This window comes from Brienomyrus brachyistius, chromosome 3 (assembly GCF_023856365.1).
Source record: "Brienomyrus brachyistius isolate T26 chromosome 3, BBRACH_0.4, whole genome shotgun sequence".
NCBI lineage: Eukaryota > Metazoa > Chordata > Actinopteri > Osteoglossiformes > Mormyridae > Brienomyrus > Brienomyrus brachyistius.
The window spans coordinates 17,312,307-17,333,806 of record NC_064535.1 but is presented as its reverse complement, the minus strand read 5'-3'; the positions used below and the strand labels follow the sequence as shown (position 1 = coordinate 17,333,806).

General features: G+C 45.5%; 2 protein-coding genes across 3 annotated transcripts; both read right to left on the bottom strand.

Moving 5' to 3' along the window:
- Positions 1-10: 10 nt before the first annotated feature.
- Positions 11-9,779, bottom strand: bub1 (BUB1 mitotic checkpoint serine/threonine kinase). Its single transcript, XM_049009235.1, has 25 exons — positions 9,601-9,779; positions 8,132-8,191; positions 7,896-8,037; positions 7,545-7,741; positions 7,404-7,447; positions 7,251-7,327; positions 7,046-7,092; positions 6,756-6,937; positions 5,707-5,822; positions 5,043-5,575; positions 4,906-4,952; positions 4,682-4,801; positions 4,362-4,454; positions 4,164-4,248; positions 4,002-4,080; positions 3,741-3,924; positions 3,569-3,638; positions 2,751-3,472; positions 2,508-2,654; positions 2,237-2,337; positions 1,984-2,145; positions 1,159-1,316; positions 774-951; positions 546-652; positions 11-453 (listed from the first exon to the last, which is right to left on the bottom strand). Exons 1-25 carry the CDS (start codon positions 9,621-9,623, stop codon positions 258-260), a joined length of 3,870 nt encoding a protein of 1,289 aa, XP_048865192.1. The 5' UTR covers positions 9,624-9,779; the 3' UTR covers positions 11-257.
- Positions 9,780-15,055: 5,276 nt separating this feature from the next.
- fam98a (family with sequence similarity 98 member A) lies at positions 15,056-20,561 on the bottom strand. Of its 2 annotated transcripts, none has more exons than XM_049006625.1 (8): positions 20,387-20,561; positions 18,489-18,637; positions 18,008-18,142; positions 17,541-17,725; positions 17,348-17,428; positions 17,092-17,208; positions 16,631-16,798; positions 15,056-16,473 (listed from the first exon to the last, which is right to left on the bottom strand). In XM_049006625.1, coding segments are annotated over exons 1-8 (1,443 nt in total). In that variant the 5' UTR covers positions 20,389-20,561; the 3' UTR covers positions 15,056-15,867. The 2 variants fall into 2 exon arrangements, with proteins under 2 accessions (XP_048862582.1, XP_048862581.1); XM_049006624.1 differs by lacking the exon at positions 20,387-20,561 and adding an exon at positions 19,066-19,222.
- Positions 20,562-21,500: the final 939 nt, after the last annotated feature.

The window sequence follows — 21,500 nt, the reverse complement described above, 5'->3', positions numbered from 1 at the left end:
TTTCCCAGTATTTATCTCCTGCATAGCTTTATTTGACAAAAAAATGTGATAAAAGCCTTTAGAAACAAAGTATTAAACATAGTGTATGAAATACAGTACTGTACTTTTCTGCCAGTCTCTTACATATTTGAGCCAACCAGTTAAAAAAACCATTTCTAAATACTGAAAGGCAATCAAAGGATTTCAAATAGCAGTGTAATGCTTTGTATTTACAGGGCTTGCACACTCAGGGGTCCCGCATTCCAAACAGCCCAGGACTATCTGCGACTGCGCTTGCATTCAAGGAGCTGGCCCACGAGACGCTTCTTCAGCATTCGCAGCTTGCTGCCATAGTGGATCTGCAGCTCGGCACCTAGTTGGCTTCGCCAGCTGCGCAGACAGAGCTGTGAGCTGCAATCAGGAATGTTCAGCAAGTCGTGGAAAAATCTCATCCAAAGCTCGCTATGTGGGTTCCTACAGAGTCAGAGGGAGGGAGACTTGGCAAGTTCGTGCAATTCACATCAAACATGGTGATGAATTCTTAGGAAATGGGGAAACAAACTTACCTCTTAAAAGTCCCATTTGTCATCCACACTCCATTTTCCTTCTTCACATTCATGTAAGTTCCAAAAATTAAGCAGTAAACAGTGCCAGCAATTCCAAAGTAGTCCGTCTGAAACAGATAATGTCACCATAAAATTGATTTTGTGAACATAAATGCATCTGATTTGACAAAGAAAAAGCAGCCATCATGTGCCAAGACTGCCTGACCCAGCCCATCAGCCAGTCCCCACCTGGTAATTCCAAGGTCTTCCGCTTAACATCTCAGTACACTGGAAGCCCGAGGTCATGCACTTTGCAGTGAAAGCGGTGCCTTCTGGGAAGATTGTCATGTCAATACTTTGCCCAAGGTCAATCAATACCAATCCATGATCCAGATGGTCAGAGTCAAAACACTCGTTATCAAGGAACCTAAAGCCAAAAGAACATGGAACAAAGCCCATCAAGGATGTGACAGCAATTATAGCAACTGAACAGCACAGCTGAATAAGGAGGCTTAGCCTGTTCTGATAGCACTCCCTGAAAAGGGGGCAACATAAAACACATCAAACCAGGGGTGATTCAAATGGGGCTCAAGTCACAGTAGGACCGGAAGTAGATGCATAACGCCCCACCCACCTCTCGCTCAGGAGGAAATTGTCAGGCTTGATGTCAGCATGGATGAGATGGATGCTGTGGAGGTGTTCCACGATCTGAATGATGCAAACTGCAAAGTACAAGGCGAGTGGCTGGGGCATCATTTTGTCGCTCGTGTTCCTGTACAAGTTCACAGCATTCTGTAGAGGAGCAGAGACCAAAACCATCAGCTACCCCTGCTGCTCAGCCTCCTGGGACCTTCGTGTTACATGGCTACACCAGGAAGGCTGACAAGTCAACAATCTATCATGAACCTGTTTTATCCAATTATACAGTTCAATTTGTGAGCCACTCAGTTATCAAACACTGTAACCACACATTTATCCAAAATAAACTGTAGCCAAATAGAACTTGTCTACCAGTGCTAACAGGTACAAAGTAGTACGTGTGTTGGCACTAGTGCTGCCAACACATACAAAGTAGTGCTGACAAATCTGAAATATTATGTAGACTGGAAAAAGAATGTTTCGATGACCAGTTCTTGTTTGCTTTTCTTCTCCTCACTCATTTTTTACTAAATTTCTCACAAACGCCAGAAAGGCTGAGTGAGTGCAGCAGCAAGGATGAGTCATTATGACTGGTTCGAAGAGTGAATGCAAAGCTTATGAAAGTAAACTTTAGACTAATTTTTAAAATATACTAGATAATCTGGAAAAGGAACAATCAGTAAAATTGCAAAATTAACAAGTTCTTACAACAGAATAAATTTCTTAGCAAAATTCATTGACGATCGCAATCTGATGTCGATAGTAACATCACACATCTTGTGGGCCTACTTCATTTCAAACTGATGACAGTGAAACCCACCAATAATGTGCCGCAGTTGTGGAGTTGGCCCAGCAGCACACTGCCGTTGCGAAACATGTGGGCAGAGTACAGATTGCTGAATAGATGGCGCACGCTGGATGGGAGCCGGCAGTCCAGCTGACTGTTGATGTAGAACTCCCAGGGATTAGCAGGTTTCTGAACCTGAGGAGGCACAGACCAATCGCCACAGAATAAGTCAATCCGCAGCACATCACGAAGCCAAATGGACTGATAAAAACCTCTGGGTAAACACCTTTAAAACAAGTTTCTTAGAGCTGGTGAGACCTCTGGCTTGGTACACTGTAGCAAAGGCTCCCTCTCCAAGGATGCAGTCCACCTGAAAAGATTCTTCACCTAGGAATTTAAAATTAGTGAGCTGGTTATAAGTGGCAAAACATCAAACTTCCCATATTTCTATAACACTAACACAAACATCTTGTACCGCCTATAGTTTATGCAAGTAGTTCTTCTGCTACAAGATTTGCTATAAAGCAGGAAGCATTAAAGATCAGTTGTATTGTCACCTAATGTTACAGTCTTCTTTGGCGAGATGGTGGGGACATTGCAGTCCCAGCTGGTGAAGTTGGGGAAGGAGCTGAGAGGAATAGGTAATGCAGAGAGCAGCCTAGAAATGAGGATTTCATCCCAGGGATCAGATACCAGTTGTATGGCTGAGAGGAGAGAGAGAGAGAGAGAGAGAGGGGCCATCTATAAGTCAATGCAAGACATCACTCACAGGACCGGCATGCTTGGACTGAGAGGGGTACCTTTATGGTTATATGGTTCCGGGCTCATTGGTACATCTTGGTATGGCAAAGGCGTTGGTTCTGGGCTCATCGGTACATCTTGGTTTGGCAAAGGTGTTGGTTCTGGGCTCATTGGTACTTCCAATTGTGACTTTGTTACAAGTTCGGGGGTCTTTGAAAGAACCCAGCCTGACATAACATGTTCTAAGGTCTTGGGAAAAGTACAGTTGGACATGGAAGCATGCTCTGGGGTCATTGGCAGGACAGTGTTTGACCTAGGGGAACGTTCTGGGCTATTCGTGAAAAGCCAGTCCGGCTTGGGGAGGACAACATCTGACACAGAGCCGTAATCTGAATTCTTGGGCAGAACCAAACCGGAGATAGGGGCGGCCTTTGGCATTTTGGGCAAGTCCCAATTGGACACGGGAACTCCTCTGGGACTTGTAGGATTTACCATGCCTGACATGAGGGTGCACCCTGGATTTCTGGAGAGAAACCAGTCAGGCTCAGGACTTATGCAGACATCCCAATCTCCCTGAGATCCATGCGTGGTGATTGCTGATGAAGTGGCATGGTCAGGGCCAAAAGTCTGCTCTGGGAAGGACAGCGCAGCAGGCGGTGGCTCAGCAAGAGAGCAAGATCCCAAGGTATGCTGCACCATGAGGATGGTGCCCTGGGCGCTGCAGGACCCAGCCAATGACAGTGGGTCCTTTTCCTCAGGGGGACTCTCCTCTAGAATTGGACTGGGGGTAGAGTATAGAGTATCAGCACCTGGACACAAAGCACTGACAACACAGTCAACATTGATTATTGACAGTGAAGAGCTGGCATCTCAGTACCTGAGTTTGTTGGACAGACGCTGAGAGGTCTTTTCTTCAGAGCCAAAGAATACTGTATGGTGGTCATTTTCTTCATTAAAAAGAACCAGAGAGAAAGAAAGTCAGTCCAAGGCACCTTACTGCACTACCCAAAAACAATCTTTTTCTTTCCATTTTTTGAAACATTAATTACCCTCATCTGTAACTGAGCTGCAAGAGTGAGAAGTAACTGGATGGAAAGGGGTAGAAACCAGAGGAGCAAGAAGGGCAAAATCCCCAGTGGTGTTGGGACAGGGGGCCAGGGTGTTGTTGTAACGTGGACCCCACACCGTGCTGTCATCCGTCATGGACTCCACACCAAAAGGAACATCCTGGCACTGCGGTGACACTGGCGGTTAGTAAACACCTCACTGAAACTTTAGAACATCAGATCAGGTTTCCAGCATTTATTTACATTTTGTTTCACCACTTTAGATACAGGTATCTCCACCAGCACTCGTGCTTGTTGAGCTTTCTCTGCCCCAAAGGGTATCCTATGAAAACAGACAAAGCAATGAGGATCTGAGGATGTTGGTGAGACAGGGAGCAAAAAACATTACTTAAATGTAGGACGTACCCCTCATTCTCCTTGTCGTTTTCATCCTGGAATATGGCAAACGGGACAGCAACAGGATTTTTTCCCAGTGCTGCGGCATTTATCACTGGGAGACACAGAATTAGCTCCAGTTAGCTGTTCTATTAGGCCACACCCACTATTCACTCATTCCAGGCATCTCTCCCTGCTCTGCGTGCCACTCACTGGCTGGACAAGTACCTCTAAAGTTGTCCTGCAGTGCATCTCGATATGTACCGTTGAAGGGGCCATCTTGGAGGAAGGTCGGGGCTTGGAACATGTCCATGATCACATCTGGAAACCACGGTGGGATGTGGATATCAGTTTGATGGTTTCTCCTACCCATGCTTGTGGTTTTTGAAATGATCGTCCCCCCCCCCAAACCACCATAAAGAGCACCAACTCTGGACCCCTAATGTGAAAACAGTCCAAAATCCTGTCCTCTAAACAAGCCATTAGGACCAAAACAGGTCATCCAAGTAAAGAAGGGGATAGATGTTAAAAGGTTTCCCAAAGCTCACCCAGGGCCTCACGGGTGTTGACGGTGGGGGACGGTTGTACTCTGGATGGCGTGGACTGGACTGGCCCAAAGCATGTGTTGGGAGTTACGCAAGAGCCATTCCTAGTCCCCCCATGTGACACTGTGGGAGGAACACACACTGAGAAACATATGCAGGGAAAAAAGTGAGAGCAGGAGGCTGCCATCAGAAACACAAGGAAACAGGCCATGAAAATGGAAACTCACACTCACGGATGTCAACCATTCCTGGAATGTCATTCTGTGAAAAATCTCTGCAAACACATGCAAGCAGTTTCAAAATACGAAGGATAAAATATGAAATATAATGCTCAACTGCTATGACGGAAACGGCCGATGCTTACAGCTCTCTCCTGCTCTCCTGGGAACATGCGTTAGGAGGTTGGCTGACAAAGTCAGTCAGGCCCGAGCCCACGTCCTGGTTATTTGGCCTGCCAGCTGGAGCACGTGGGCCCAGAATTGCCTGGGGGGCTCGCAAGGAGCAGCCAGGGAGATCAGACATCCTGTCTAGCAATGGTAAAGCCATAGGAATTTGAGATGGGAAAGGGGGCAGAGTTTTTGAGACGCTATCCTCGGTTTCCTTTGGTGGCAGCTGGAAAGAACTTCCAGGAGCAGGACTGGCTGCAGAGTGGGCCACACCCTCCTCCATAGAGCACATCGGCATAGACTGGATACAGCTATAACGCAAATACTCAGCAGGAGCGGTCACAGGGACGGGATCGCAGGATTGAGTGCACTGCAGCTGGGTTGCTGCGGGTGGCTCAAGATTGGCTCCGGATGCCACACCGCCATTTACACTCTCATCGAGTAAGTGGGGGTGTACCATGGTCTTCTGGAGGGTAGCAGGGAGCGGGCACTCTGCCAAGGTATGTGATTCCTGCAAAAAAAAGGCATTAATCACATCAAAAGGATGATGTCTCTCCCCATGTAAGACCCGAGGCCACAGAGACTCTTGTCATTTCAGAGAAGGTGTACCACTGAGACTGGTTAGACTGTAGTGGTTTTTACCAGAGGGTGCCGGTTGCCCACTTCATATGTAGCTAGGTGGTTCTCCAACTCTGTCAGGCATCTCTTGAGCTGCTTCACCTCTTCCTCCTCCTTCTGAACCCGCCTCTGCTTCTCCTCTGCCAGACACAGGGACGGGTTCAGTTGGCATGTTCAGTGAACTGCATCCATCGCCTCAGCCTGCTAGTGCCAAACCAGCAACCAGTACCCACAACTGTTGTGACCACTAAGCCACACATGGGAACCAGCACAGCTGATGTTTTCAGGCCAGGTCAGGGGTGGCCAAGTTGATTTACGCTCCTATGCTCTTACCTGTACCCTACCAGCTACTGTCTGAATGAAATTGTATGTTGTGTCCCCATACGGATAGGTATACACGTTCTCTCTCTGTCTGTCTCTCTCTCACACACACACGCCAAAAAAATCTTTTACTAAATTTTAAATTCACCTACAAAAAGGGCCTTTGATCAATTAAAGGAGAATACAATAGTACAAAGTAGAAAAGATACGTATTGTGGTAATATTAACATGTGCTGAAAATCCTGGAAGTACTGATACACAAACTGCAAGCATTTCACTAAGTTCTATATTGAAAACCACAAATACAATTGGTAACACTATGCACTCTTCCTTTGCATAAACATTAAAATAACACAGCTGACACCTATGTCAATATATGAAAACTATAATTTCCTTAGAGTTAATGACCTTCAGACAAGTACAAATCATGCTGCTACATTGTCATGCTGGGGGGTACTTCACGAAGCAGGATTTCTTACTTAGCCACATAACTAGTCTGAGCTACATTTAAATGGACGATTAGCCCTACTCTAGCCCAGTGTTTATAAACGTGGTTCTCAGGCACCCCCAAACAAAATCAGTAAGGAACTGGAAGGGAGCAAACATGAGGCCTCTTTGGCAGAGAGCAAAAACTGACCGATTGCTGCTCTAGTACATGAGACCCCAGCCTGAAGCGAGCTAGTGTTAATCAACCTTCAGGTCACTGCAGCCCCGACAAAGAAGGGATTTGGGGAAGGCAGGCGATTGTGTACCCATCTCTCTCAGCTGCTTCTTCTGTTGGCATTTATCGAAGTAGCGCTGGGCCCTGAGCTCCTCGAAGCACAGCTCGGAGCCCTCACACACCAGATCGCTCACGCAGTACATGGACACACAAGGCAGGCTTGGCGTGGACGTCTGGCCAAGGCGACTTGTTGCATATTCGGACCTGGAGATTCTGGATAAGTGAGAGAATCCCTTGGAAAAGTAAGGAGGGTATCATGTAGCACGAGCTCTGGACAAAAAAGCCATGGCACAACAGACACAGGAGGTAAGAGTGTCTCACATGCAAACTGTATGGTCTGCTGGAAACTGCGTCACATCTTCAGAATTCTGTTATAAGACAGACAAAATCTCACATCCAAGAATCTTTTCAACATAGACTGAATAAATTATGATGAAACATCCATGCAGCACTTTATGAAACAAAAATTAATGCCCAATACAGCCACCCCCCGGGGCATGCTGGGACCACAAAACTATCACAGCACCTTGGACTGTGGGGGCTCCCTCTGCCGCTCCATTTGATTAGTCAGCTGTGAATTCTGAAGAGGATTCCGTACAACACCTGACGTGACAGAGCTTTAATTAACCAACTGGGCGTCCAAGTCATTCAAAACGTTTTCTCCAGAAAGAGACCTTACCTGTAGCTCCGCCCTGACTCTGAAACATCCTGGATTGGAAGAGCCTAGAAGAAAAACCAGCAGCCAGTGAGAAACCATTCATTATGATTACAAATGGGCTTGTATGAAGAAGCTGAAGTCTATGAGCAGACACATGCTTACTGGTATTGCCGCATGACCTCCTCAGCTGGCAACGCCTGATTCTCTATGGCCCTTTGGTACACAACATCAGCCTGTGGAAGCTGACTCTGTCTTTCAAACTGCTGCGCCCAAGCGATATACAGGGCAGCTGATCTTGTGCCGACACCCTTACTGTGTATGTGGCTGTATAGGTCAATGGGCTCGCTGTAATAGCTTGCCTATATTTTAGAAAACAAAAATAGAAAAGCCTGAGGTTAGCAAGTTAAAGGTTCATTTAGTAACTAGATACATTTATCAGTAGAGATAAGACAAAAAAATGTAATTTTGAATTGAGAAAAATTATGAACAATACTAATTGGAACCTAGACTTACACATTTTATGCAGAGGTTGATGAATCTAATGTCATTGTGGTAGTGCTTTTGGGGAAGAAATATCTGAACCAGCCGATCCAGCACTACAAAAATATCACTACTTTGCTTCTCCAAAAGCTGCTTCTCTAGGAACCCGACATACCTTGACATCAATAAGACAGAAGACATGTAGTTAATCATGCTTTATTATACATATAAGTATTATAAATTACACAGGGCATTCATGGATCATTTACCTCTCCCACAGGTCAAGAGGATCATCCCCAGTGTAGTTACTCAAGCTCGCCTCAAATTTCCTGAAAGGTAGACAATCCATTTACATTTACGTGTCATCAGCTATCCATCGATTCATCCAGGCTGGAGCCTACTGTAGAAAGTATACGACATAAGGCACCTGTATACTCTGGGTGGGATGCCACACTTTATAGAAGAAAATAAGATTAACTGAATGCCTTTAGACTGCAGAAGGAAACTAAAGTACCCAGAGAAAACCCGGATGACATGGGCAAAACATGCAGTCTACATACATCGATGCCAATCCATTTCAACAATTCTGCATACCAATATTAAACTGCTTATACAGATTTAGGCATAAGAACAAACACGGGCAGCATGGTGGTTAACAGTAGAGGACTGTTTTAGTGTAGTGTTTTTGAACCCTATTATCTGGTTTTCATGTTTCCACAATCCGTTTTCCATGGCGTAAATGTGTGTAACCTCTTTTCAACGAGACTCCCGCAATGCACTTTTTCTACTGTGTGTTTGTTAATGTCCAGTCCAAGAAAAATAAAGAGGCGCTATATATGGACGCTGCATCTGTAGTTGTAACGGGAAATTTCAGGTTAAATGGGTATGAAACGATCCTGAGCATGCCACTTTACAAAGGCAAGGCTTCGTACCCTGACGGAGCAAGGGACATCTGATTGTATCCTGATTATATCCATGGCAAAGGAAAGGATTCACTGACAGCACCATAATTCCACCTACTGACGGCTTCAAATCATCGCCACGCCTCTCATTAGCTTTCCCTGGAATAAATCGGATTACATTACTAGACGGAGGGTCACCTTAAATCGTTCTTTTTTGTAGCTTTCCCTGGAATAAGTCGGATTACATTACTAGACGGAGGGTCACCTTAAATCGTTCCAAACTGTCAGAACTCTAATAGAGGAAATGTATTACTTTGCTGTCAGATTCGATGTATAAAATGGCATTTCAGTAACTTCAGAAGGAGCCACGTTCATCTCAGCTCAAACCAGAAATCTCCGATTAAGTATCAGCTGCTGTGTGACGCAGAAAACGTTGCCTTTAAATTCATATAATATGCTGGTGTTTCACTTCTTCGCATGACAATTCAGTAAAGGCACCAAACAGCCCATGTTTATGGACAGATAAGACCTCATCAAGAATTATTTTAAAATTAAGCCATGGTAATACATACTCATAACGCAATAAAACTTAAGTGCATATAAAGCTAAGTGTATAGCTTTTGATTAGCAGGTAACGAATTGACAGAAATACGGTTATTCGACATGCAACATAATAAAAAAAACAATGCCTGATAATTACTAGACAGCAAGTTAGTAAAACATGTTAAACATTACTTTCTAAATGCATTTTAGATATTATTTTCATAGTTTGTATGCTAGCCGGCTATCCGCCCGCTATGTGTTCTCTGGTTATTAGAAGAACGGCGAAAACCTACTGTAAGGATGTGCCAATGTCCATTATGTATATACTGACGACCCCCTCCTTCTTTTTTGTAACACGGAATTATCATTAATTTTACAGTTAATGCCCAAACCTGAAAATTACTGCTACCGATAGCGGGTTGTTTTTAAAATGTTAACTAACCAATGTACCGCTCCGCATTTCAAATTTCCCTCGCTTAGCCAATAAGACGAGATTTCAGTGCAGTAGCCAATAGGATTGCTCGCGCCCTGACGCATATCTTTAAAGCGAAACCCCGAGTCCGGCGTAAGGACGGACAGATTCCAGATATAGCTAAATGAAACATACAAGTGCATTTAAGCATCCCTGCGACCCGGGATCGAGTCTCCGGCAGGTCTCCATCTGTGTGGAGGGTTTCCTCTAGCTATGTTACAAAAAAAAAAAAACGACTTTTGTAGATTTTTATGGTACTACCTTCATTGGAACCGTCTTAGAAAGAGCTTTCCAACAGTTGTTAAAGTTAATGTGGTGCAAAACACATTTACACACCCGTATCAAAACGTAACTTGTCGATTTTTTGTATTTCATATATAATTTATTTGACAGACTAATGGTAGACAATAAGTTATACATTTGGCTATATAGCTAAATTTTAACTCCTAAACATCGCAATGTGATTTTTTTTTCTAGTATCGTCAGCCCTACTCAAAACACATGTTTAAAAAATTATTGGTTATTATGTATACGCTACTTCAACGCCGGAATGACTGTAAATGACTGAAAGCTGAACAATATACATAGCAAAGCATTTTGCGTTCGGGAAAAAACAAAACAACGTGAAACTAAAGCTACGCGAGTGTGTGATGTGTGAAAGTAAGCTTATACTTAAGTATTCGTGGTATTCACTGTATGATTCTATTACACTGTGTGTATTAAATATGGTTCATGTGGTAATATTATTAGGAGAAATGTACTGTAGCGCCGGGCAGACCGGGACATTGCATGAGCAGCAAAATAGGAGGAGACTACTTTGCGGGGAAGAACACGTTCTTGCTCGCAGGGTTGGGCAGCCCTGCACAGTTGCTCCTGCACTGCAACACGGGTAGCTTCTCGCAAGCATGTCAAGCAGGCCTCCTGCCGCCGCTCATGGAGATCCGCCATCAGCTGGGCCTACTGAGTGAGGCACGCCTCTCCACGGTCCCACACTGTGGCCTCCCCCAGCTGGTGGTGCTTCTGGGCCAGCTGGGTTTCTACATTGCGATATGCATCCTCCCGGCCGAGCAGCACAATCTTGCGGCCCTGGAATGCTGCCTCCGCTGCAGAAGGTACCTTCTTCACTCCGGCATCCCATGCCTGTCTGCCAGCAGTTGGGGTGTGGGGTTCCGTACAGTGACCTTCCTTGTGTCCTCCTCATGAGCCACCACTTCTCAGCTGCTTCGAGGTCCGCCAAGCTGGAGCAAGGTTGCTGGATGATTTTGCAGAGCGCCCGCTCCAGCCGCACCAGTGGGATCGCTTCTGTAATCACACTGTGGTATTTCCCTGCCTTGTGTTCTAGTGTTTACATGTTATTCTCAAGTTTGTGTAGATTATGTAAAACAATTATTCTTTGTATTCTCAGACGCGCAAAAAATACTGTCACCCAAAAGTGTATATCATATATTTTAAACAAAGAATGTAATAAATACAATAGCATATCAATTTCAACATGCTTTGCAGCTTTATTTTGGGGAAGAAATTTGGTGGATGTGACAGAATGGCTGAGCCCAAAAGATGACCCCGTGGCTGTTCTTCTCTGGCTTGATCCAGGGACTTTTTTCCTGATCCTTTTTTCCCTAGGTCATCCCTGGAAATGCCCATTTATGCTCTGTTGCCAGTTACCACATCTGCTCTGAGCTATAATGAAGCGGTGGACGCTTTTCACTTGCTCCCCAGAATTTTTCAGGAGGTCCTTCATAATCCCCATGGGCGGAAGTGTCCCAAGGTGGCCACCCTGCTGTACCAGATCAGAGGGGGATCTTCTCGACCTCCACATTGCTGGCTGTGCAGGAAGAGACTGGAGCTCTGATAGTGCTGCACTAGCAGGTGAGAAAGGCAACCCTGTCATCCAGCCTCCTATCAGGCGAGGAACTGCTGCTCATGTCACCCTCTTCCACCGCTGTCTGCGTGCTCTGGAGAGCATCGTCACCTGCTGAGCTCGCCTTGCCTGTATCCTCAGGTGAGCTTACTGCTGCACTGATGCTCTTCCCAAACCAAAACCGCACAACTAGTTTTACTGCTGAGCGCCGGATCAACTATGCAGGCAACAAAACCCTCAGTTAGCTCCCATCATAGGAGACAGACAGCCAAGAAGTTGATGAGCCCTGATCTGGAAGTATCCACTAACGGGTTCAGCCTAGGAGAGCTCACTGCATCTGCAGTGTTTTGGCCAGGGGGTGTTGTGATGTCAGTGCCCAGCCCAGGGAGGAGAAACTGCTGGTCCCCATGTGTTCAGCTCAGGAGAGGCTTCTGGTCCGCATGCGTTCAGCTCAGGAGAGGCTGCTGGTCCATGTGCATTCGGTCCAAGACAGGCCACTGCTCCATATGCGTCAGGCCCAGGAGAGGCCACCACCACTCCCAACTTGGGGATCCCAGTTTTCAGCTATCCAGATACTCCTGGGGGTACCTAAAGGGTCCCACCATGCTGCGCCCACTACCAGAAGGTCTTGCCTCACAGTCACCCAGGAGGGCCGCTCCACCCTTATCCTGGCTCTAGCTACGCAGTCGCCAGCTGCCCTGCCTGCTCCTGCCATGCAGTCGCTAGCAGTCCCACCTGCTCCTGTCTGCCCAACCCACAGCTGTCACCCAGATGGCTCCTGCCCAGCCTATGGTCACCCCATTGGTCCCTGACTCTCTTGTGGTTGCCTCATCGCTGCCCAGAAGGCTCCGGCTGGCTCACCTGAGGCTGTGCCACCCAGACAGCTCCCACCGCCTTGCCTGAGGTCCCCACCTGCATACTTGTGGCTGCCCAGATGGCTGCTGCCTGCTTGTTTGCAGCCGCCCAGATGGCTACTGCCTGCTCACTTGCAGCCGCCCAGATGGCTACTGCCTGCTCACTTGCAGCCGCCCAGATGGCTCCTGCCTGTTTGTTTGGCGGTTGCCAGATGGCTCCCGCCTGCTCACCAGTGGTCTCCGTCTGCTGAAGAGGGAGGCAGGGTCACTCTATCTGTGAGTGCCCTGCCCTGCAGGCTCCTCGAGCCCTTCAAGTCCAGGTTCCTGCCCCAGTCTTAGCTCTTATCCTACAGGTCCCTTGGGATCCACCTGCTCTAGCACTGGTCAGTCATTGGATGTTCTATGTAATGTCTTCCCTCATATATAGTGTCTCATCGTTCAGTCGTGTTCCTGGTAATGTCTGGTCTCCCTGGGTCTTCGGTCCCAAGTATCTCCTTGTTCAACCCTATCTTCGTCACCTGGTCCTACCTCATGTCCTGGCCCCATGTGTCTGTCCTCTTGTCCAGTCCCCAGGGTCCCCACCCCGGCCTGTTTTACGGCACTTATAGGGCATGCCTTTGAGGGGGTACTGTCACATCCAGCCAGCTCCACCTGTCTGATCCCCTCGTTTTCTCACAGTTGTGGCTCTTAAGAAGCCATGCCTGGGACTCATTATTCTTACCTCTCGTTCTTGCCCTCCTGTTAACCACTCACAGCTGCCTTGTGTTTACTCTTTTGTTAGTCAGGTATATTAACATCTCCCAGTCTTGTGCTCCCATTGTTCAGCCATTGTTATCTGTCAGCATCTGTAGTCCTGTGCAGTTTTGTCAATAAAGTCCTCTGGGGGAGTTGTGTGCCAAGTCTACAGCCTGCATTTGGCTCGTGCCTTACCCGCGGACATGACACTGTGTTGACATTTTATCTTTTGAAGGATGGGCTTGGCGAGACATCTGGATGATTTATGATAGACCGAAAAAACTTGAATAAGCAACTGTTGAATAAGTAGCCAACTTCAGCCTCATTGAAAAAACCCAGTGAATGCACTGAATTGCTTGTAGTACCTGTAGAATAATAAGCTCGGTCCTCGGGACCCACTGCCCTGCTTGTTTTCCAGCTATCCCTGCTCTATACACTGCTGATTGACTGAACACACCTGATCCAGGTAATCAGAAGCTGAAAGACAGCTGGGAATTGTGTGTGAAGCAGGGACAGCTGGAAAACAAGCAGGGCAATGGGTCCTGAGGACCGAGTTTGAGAACCACTGGCCTATAGAAACATAACCGAATAGACAAAGGGCCAGCCATTTCGCCAGGGGCAGGAGGGGCCAGGGCCCCTGTGACAACATGTTACCCCCCACCATGTCCCCCATAAATATATTTGCTACTAGGTCTGAAATGTATTATTATTGTTTACATTTATATACAGTACAGGCCAAAAGTTTGGACACATCTTCTCATTCAATGTGTTGTCTTTATTTTCATGACCATTCACATTGGTAGATTCTCACTGAAGGCATCAAAACTATGAATGAACACATGGAGTTATGAAAACATGTTTTATATTCTAGTTTCTTCAAAATAGCCACCCTTTGCTCAGATTACTGCTTTGCACACTTGCTAAACACCTCTGGGAACTCCTTCAAGACTGTTGGAAAACCATTTCAGGTGACTACCTCTTGAAGCTCATCGAGAGAATGCCAAGAGTGTGCAAAGCAGTAATCAGAGCAAAGGGTGGCTATTTTGAAGAAACTAGAATTCCACCCTAAGAAACTGTATGAATTATTATTTTATGACCTTTTTTTGTAAATGAGTAAATTATCCATGAAAAAAAGTGAATTCCTAATATTCTCACTTTAAAACCACATTTAATGTGACAAGGAGGATTTTATCTTTCATTGTATATCTAATTTGTTCTAAATATGAATTTAAAACCATTCTTGATGTCAGTAACAGGGTTGATGAAACAGACACGGATGTTATTTGTAAAAGTACATTTAAAAATAAGATGGCTTGAGACGGCATGGCACTTTTTTGTGAGGTAAGGATCTATGAATCCAAAGAGGTGCTTAAGTATTTTACAACAGTAATTTGAAAACCAACATTAAGAGTGGTAAATGGCACGCTTCTGTATCATTACCCGTCAGTGAAGCAGTCAAAAAATACAGCAACAAACTGTACTTTGTACTGTAATTTTCTACTGTTATGCCCTATGACGAAAATTTAATTTTTCTGTGATTTTTAAAGTAGACTTCAGTTTGCAGTCCATTCAGTTTTGTTGTTTTTTCATGTTCTGAATTGCTTTCAAGCCAGTTCTGAGGGACATTTAAGCAAAAAATTGAAGCACATAAATATTCTATTGTGACAATTCTTATTCAGAACCCCCACCCCCCCCAGTAGGCAATTTACCAGGAGGGCCAGGCAGCCAACCTGATGACTGAGTAACTGAGTCACTTATGGGACAATTAATCTGAACCTTTTTCCCAGATAGCTTACTCTGTTGCGACCTTTAAAGCACAGACAGCATTTACTTTTTTTTCATTTATTGTTCACTTTTCACTCAACCACACTATCAAGCAGTCCTTCTCTGTCAAATATGTACACAATACTCCCAACAAACAGTATAACGCGTGATGGCGTCGGTTATGGCCGTCAGCAAGGGCAGCACGCCACACTCTCCCTATTCCTCGACCTTTAAACCATTAAAGCAACTTCCAAAAACAAAACAGACGTCATTTCAAGTATTTTACTTTTTTGATTTAAGTTACAGGGTGGACTAAATTTCCAGAATAGAGCTGTTGGTGTTCTGAAAGTTCCTGTACCATAGCTATCAGAATGCTACACGCCCCACTCCCCCAAAATGCTGCATCTCCACGATTTATTTTCTTTTCAAATAACCCCACCCTAGATAAAGCTTGGAAGTACCAACATGGCAGTATGACAGATCAAACTGAAGCCCAGCCAGCAGGAGGATGAATATGAGATGGTTAGGTACCCCTTGGTTTTAGTGCATCCTTGGGTAAGTTCTCTGTAGTTGATTGCTTCCCCACCCTTAAATGTTAGCAGCATGCCTTTCAAAGATTGCATAGGATTCGTCAAACCTTCTGATGTCATCAGCACCAACATTCCAGATCTTCCAATTCAGCGTCGTCTTTATTTATATATGCACTTCAGGCATTCATGGGAAGATACTGTTACCTGGCTCACAAAGCAATCAGCTACGGAAGCCTCCTGCTAGCACTTTCTCTAGTGTCCCCACTCAGAAAAACCATCCCCCCCAGCTCCCCGTGTCTGCAGCTAACATCCCATGAGCTCTCCTGTATTGAAAGGGGCTGTTCTCAGCTCGTGTAGTACCTGCCTTGGTTGAACCCTGCCTGGTTGTACTGATACCCACCTTGCTGGAAGAACTGTTCAAACTGCCCACCTTGGTTAAAGTTTTGCCCCCCTCGCCCTCCCCAGCCACCTCCCTGTCCACCTCTACCCCCTCTACCACGGCCTCCTCGCCCACCTCTCCCGCCCCTCTCTTGGTGGTGACCATCTTGTTGGTAGCCTCCACCTCCACCTTGATAGCCCCCCCCACCTTGATAGACCCCCCCACCTCCACCTTGATAGCCTCCTCTTGGGTAATTTGGAGTCTGAAAGCCACCCTGGTAACCACCACCACTATAACTTCCTCTTCCTCCACCTCCTTGATGGCCACCTCCTTCCTGGTAGCTTCCATGGCCTCCATCTGACCAACCCCCCTGAACCTTGCCACCTTGGCCACCTCCTCCACGCCCCCCCTGGCCACCGCCACCACCTCCACCTCTACCACCCCCTCCAAACTGCTGCCCGCCTCCTCCCTGGGGTCCATCTTGTCGTTTCTGCCATGGGGGCATCTCTGGAGGGGGTGGCTCAATCTCGTTGGGTCTACCCCCTCGGTCAGGGACACGGCCCATGAGAATCTGATGGGAGAGGGGAGGGGGGTAATCAGATACTGTAGATGAAAAACAATTTCAGTTTAACTCCAATGATTTTAATCACCTTGACCATATTCCTAACATAAGGCATACATATTGGTGAATGTCCTGTGCCAAAGTCAGGTACCAAACGACACCCTACCTTGTTGATGGCGCAGGCCGTCTTCTCTCGGATCCTCCCGCTGCTGGTGCGGAGGATTTTGGAGAGGTCCTCTCGCGCTGCAAACAGATGGGCCACAGAGACGCCGGTCTTGTTGGCCAATGCCGAACGTAGGGGCTGATACACTTTGGCCAGCTTTTCAGCTTGTGCCTTATGGGGGGAGGACATGAAGAAACACAAAACTGACCTGACCACCAAGATTAACATCGATTTACATAAAAGTGACAGTGTTCAGTTCATTGTTGATTAGGCTGTTATACAAAGCAACACTGGACATGCCCAAAGGCTGACAAAGGCGTCTGTACAAACACAGTCTATTAAATCCATAAAAATGGGCAGTCTTGCTGAAATCAAGCATGAGCGTAAATACTAAACAAATGTCAGTAGAGAAAGTGGCAGCTGTGGTTTATTACGAGATGTCATCATAGTGTTGTATGTCTCACCTTGGCCCTTTCTGACCAGCCAAAAGACTGGACAGTAACATCAAGACGTTTCAATAACATTTTTCTCCTCACATCATATTCATTCACCAGTGCCTGGTTGATCGCTTCAATCTTCTCCTGTACATCAAAACATTTTTCTTATTTTTCAGGATCTACGCACTATAAGGAATTAATCGTATATGTAATAAAACAGGTCTTTCCTAAATCATTTGCTATGATTTTTGCGGAATATCTTCCACGTTGCCGAGCCATTTACCCAGTGCACTGGTCCCAGTGGCCTCTTCAGCAGTGGTTTTCCGATGTGTGTTGGTGGCACTTTGGACAGGGCTTCTTTCAGCTGGGGACAAAGAGACCCACAGATTCCCATGTATAGTAGGTTACTAAGAATGGGGCACAGCCCTCCATTACTCCATTTCTGAAATGCAAACCTTAGAAGGCTACTTCCTTACCTTCTTCTCTATGCCACTGAAGAACTGAAACATGCTTATGTTGGCGGGGGGTTTTGACATGCCGAGGGCGACACAAATACCCTTCAGCTCCATGAAGACTTCACTGCCCCCCTGCTCCTGCACCTGCTTCTGAGGCTGCATTACCAAGATCATCCTTGATGCCTCCAGCTCAGAGATCAGGAATGCTGTAGTAAGAAATACATTCACAACTGTGAAACAGGCACAGTAAAGCTTAAAATACGCTGATCTCAGGACAGAAATACCAGGATCCTTATTCATTGTGTTCTTTGCTTTGTCATCTTAGCTGACACTTTACTTTGGCCCTCACCAAAATTAAGTGTTTTTTTTTTTTGTTTGAGAAAATGTCAGAGTGGATTTTGATTTTTTTCCTTAATGGGATCATACACCAGGTGTGAACAATGGTGTACAAAATCTCCAGCCTGCATGGATCAGTCCTATTCACATACCAAGGAGAAGCAAGCAGCTGTTTCTGTTCAGCAGTCGCTTGGTGACATCGCCTGTCGTGAGGACCGAGTAGGGGCAGATCATCTCAGACAAGAGGCCACTAATCTCCAGCTGAAACCCGTCTGCTTCGGTGGGACCTGGGAAAACACCACAGGGATGACTTGGCTCACCCAGAAGCACACATGAGACAACTATGGAATAGTAAGGCGTGGGCTCAGAAAGTCAAATATTTAAAACCAGGTTAATTCCATACAGCATCGGCCAGGTATTTATTTTTATTATTATTTGAGTATTCAACAAAACCCTTCCAAAACACTGGATATAATACAAATGTACATTAAACCCTAAAGAGCCTATGTAGGCAAAGAGCCCCACAGTTCTAAATGGGTGATTTGCATAAATATGTAAGACAGGACTGTCATTAGACCAAGCTTAGGAAGCCCCAGGGAAGATATGACAGCACTTTACATGTGCAAAACTCACTGCTCGTGGTGTGAACATTCTCTTCCAGTTTGCAATATAGCTTGAGCTCAGTCACAAGCCAAGCACACAGTCCAGTGAATTCCGGGGATTCAGCCCCTGCCGTGACAGCCTTGTCCAGAGCTCCATCGTCCAGTAAGGGGCCTTTGTACCTGCAATGAAAAGCCAGGAATCGTTAAACGCACTGTAAACAGGACGTTTAGCAAATACATCAATCTGGACGTGTCAGAAAACTACTATGACAAGCATTTAAAAAAATATATTACACCCAAACCACTGATTCGACTTTACTGCCATCTATTGTTGACTAGTCACTGAGTCGTACAATCTGGCCATATAAAGACAACTGGAGACGAAAGTAGCAAAAACGGCAACGCAACATCTAAAATAAGAGAAACCTTCATCTTTATTGTTATGCGCTAGAATATCTAACCCACATAAATCAATCACTAATGGAATTAAGAATCGGACAAGAGAGCAGCAGGTTAGCGCTGAACTGCTGACAGCGGATATAGGTACGTACTATGCACTGCACCAAGAAAATGAGAAAGCAGGCAATCACCTTTTGTTTTTCACTTACCCGAGATCTTCCAGCGAGTCTAGGATATCGTTTTCCATTTTATCAAAGGCTCCTAGCAGTCTATTAACATAAAGATTCTAACAAGCCGCATACGTACGAACTTGACGCCACTGCTAAGTTGGCATGTCTAGGTCCAAACCCACCCCCAAAGAACCACTCAGGGTCGGCCTATAATATGCCTGACCGAATATACTAAAAAGAAATAGTGTAAATGTATGTAAAGGATGCGATATAATTGAAATCATTTTAACATATATACTAATTATAATTTGGTCAACGTATTAGTGCTAAAAAGAGATCAGTATTTTTAGGATTTCAAGTGCATAAAATTTAGGCGTGCGCAGCGATAAGCCGCGCAAGCCCGTTGCCAAAATGGAGATAGAGTGAGATTTTACATAAAGATTGTTCATATAAAACGAGGTTTACGTGAAGTAGTGAACGCGTTGTGTATAGTAAAATCATAAATGTACATAAAGTCGAGTAGAGCTCATGCTTCGGTGCAAATCTTTGAAGAAGCAGCATATAAAACATGAAGACCTGTTTATCATCGATTCGTATTACCATTTAATAATGCACTGCAACTCTTACTAACCACCGCAACATCTCAGCTAGATTTAAAAATGGTGTCTCCCATTTAGTTTTAATGCAAATGCTATTCAGAACGTGTCCAGCGAATGGAAAACAGTTCGAAGTATTTCGAGTACATACACTGTGGACGCAGATTGACGTTCAGGATTTAATACCGGGACAACCAGGCTACATCCTGATTCTGCATGATTTTCTGTCAGGTGCCACACTGGTGTTGTTTGACCACAGCATCCGATTCCATATTTATGTAGATTACTCTGACTCAGTCTTGATTCCTGTGCCTTCTCTTGATCAGTGATCAAGAGATTACATGTCATTAAACGAGAGGTTCTCAACCTGTAGCGTATATTGGATGTTCATTTTGAAGTATTAAGGCCATATTTGGATTTGAATAAAACCGGACAAGGTGACAAAACCAGACTGAGCTTTGCCAACATACCCTTGCTTTGCCTGACAGATGAAGTTGTAGCCGTATGGTCACACGACAACTTCATCAAGCACTAGATTATACAGACAGTTACTACCATTGTGATGGCGACTTGTTTAGACGTTTACTCAGGGTTGTCAACTCACGCATCTGGAGTGGCACGCTTTCAGACTCTCACGCTCATGTAAGAAATCTTTCGGCAAATCTATATTATTGCACTATAAATCTAAAATTAGCTACAATAAAGGCGTTGGGGGTATTTTGCAAAATCTACAGAATATTTACAAGATAATAAAACTTACATACATGCAAATGCGTGTGCAGACTTGTCTCGAATTTAAAGTCTTACTCTAACCAGCTAACCAAAGTTGGCAAAACAAACTACGAAGCGGGGTTACTGGCTTATCGGGGTAACGTCGGATTTAAGGTACCACAGTTTACAAGTACTTCAAATTCGTTCACTTACATTTTGCCCAGACTACCTTAAATCCGACAAATTACCCCGATAAGCCAGTAACCCCGCTTCGTAGTACAGGCCCCGACCTTTACTCAGACAAATTAGACCACTTCTGCTACGTGCCCAGTAGGCGGCGAAAGTGGGTAGAAAAATGACTTTCGTGATCTCGGCCTAAGTATTAGTTTAGCCATTGGAGTGGTAAGGATTAACGAGTCGACAGACCCACCGATACTGATTTATCTGCAATTAGCTCATATCGGCGGGCTCTAGTTGGATGCCTTTGGAATGGGGACAATGGTGGATTTTTTAAAACAAGCGGGAACTACAGCACTAGACAGAGACATTGAAAGTAGTTGGCAACACTGGACATTGAACCTGTAAATTAAATACTCTACCATACGCACACGGATCCTGACTGTTGGTTCCTTATTTAGGAGATACTGAAGCAACATGTTCTAACGAGCTACGAGATATATATATATATATACACACACACACACACACATATACATACATACATACATACACACACACACCCTCCTCTTTTATGTGGACTTGGGACCGGCAAAAGTGACCCCAAAGAAGCACTATTTTTTGACTAGGGCAGAAGATCAGACAGCGGCGGATTCGCGCATGCGCGATTCATTTGCAGTCTGGACGCGGAGGGGTGAACATCTCCAGCCCTGATTGCAGCTGGGTGGGGCTGTCCGCCTGTGAGTGCTTTGGGACGGGAGAGGAGCCTACGGCAGCACCCGCTGCTCGGTGAGAAGAGTAAGAACGATACGTGCTTTCACGTCAGAGTCTCCAAAAACACCAGAAAAAGTCGCTAGTCGATTTTTTGTAATCGAGTCACTAGAGGGGTCTAAAAACCGCTGAGTTGGCAACGCTGATGAGGATGTACCAAACATGATGGGGGGGTCGCGCATCTGGTTTTGATAAAATTTAAAAATCCTGGCAAAAATA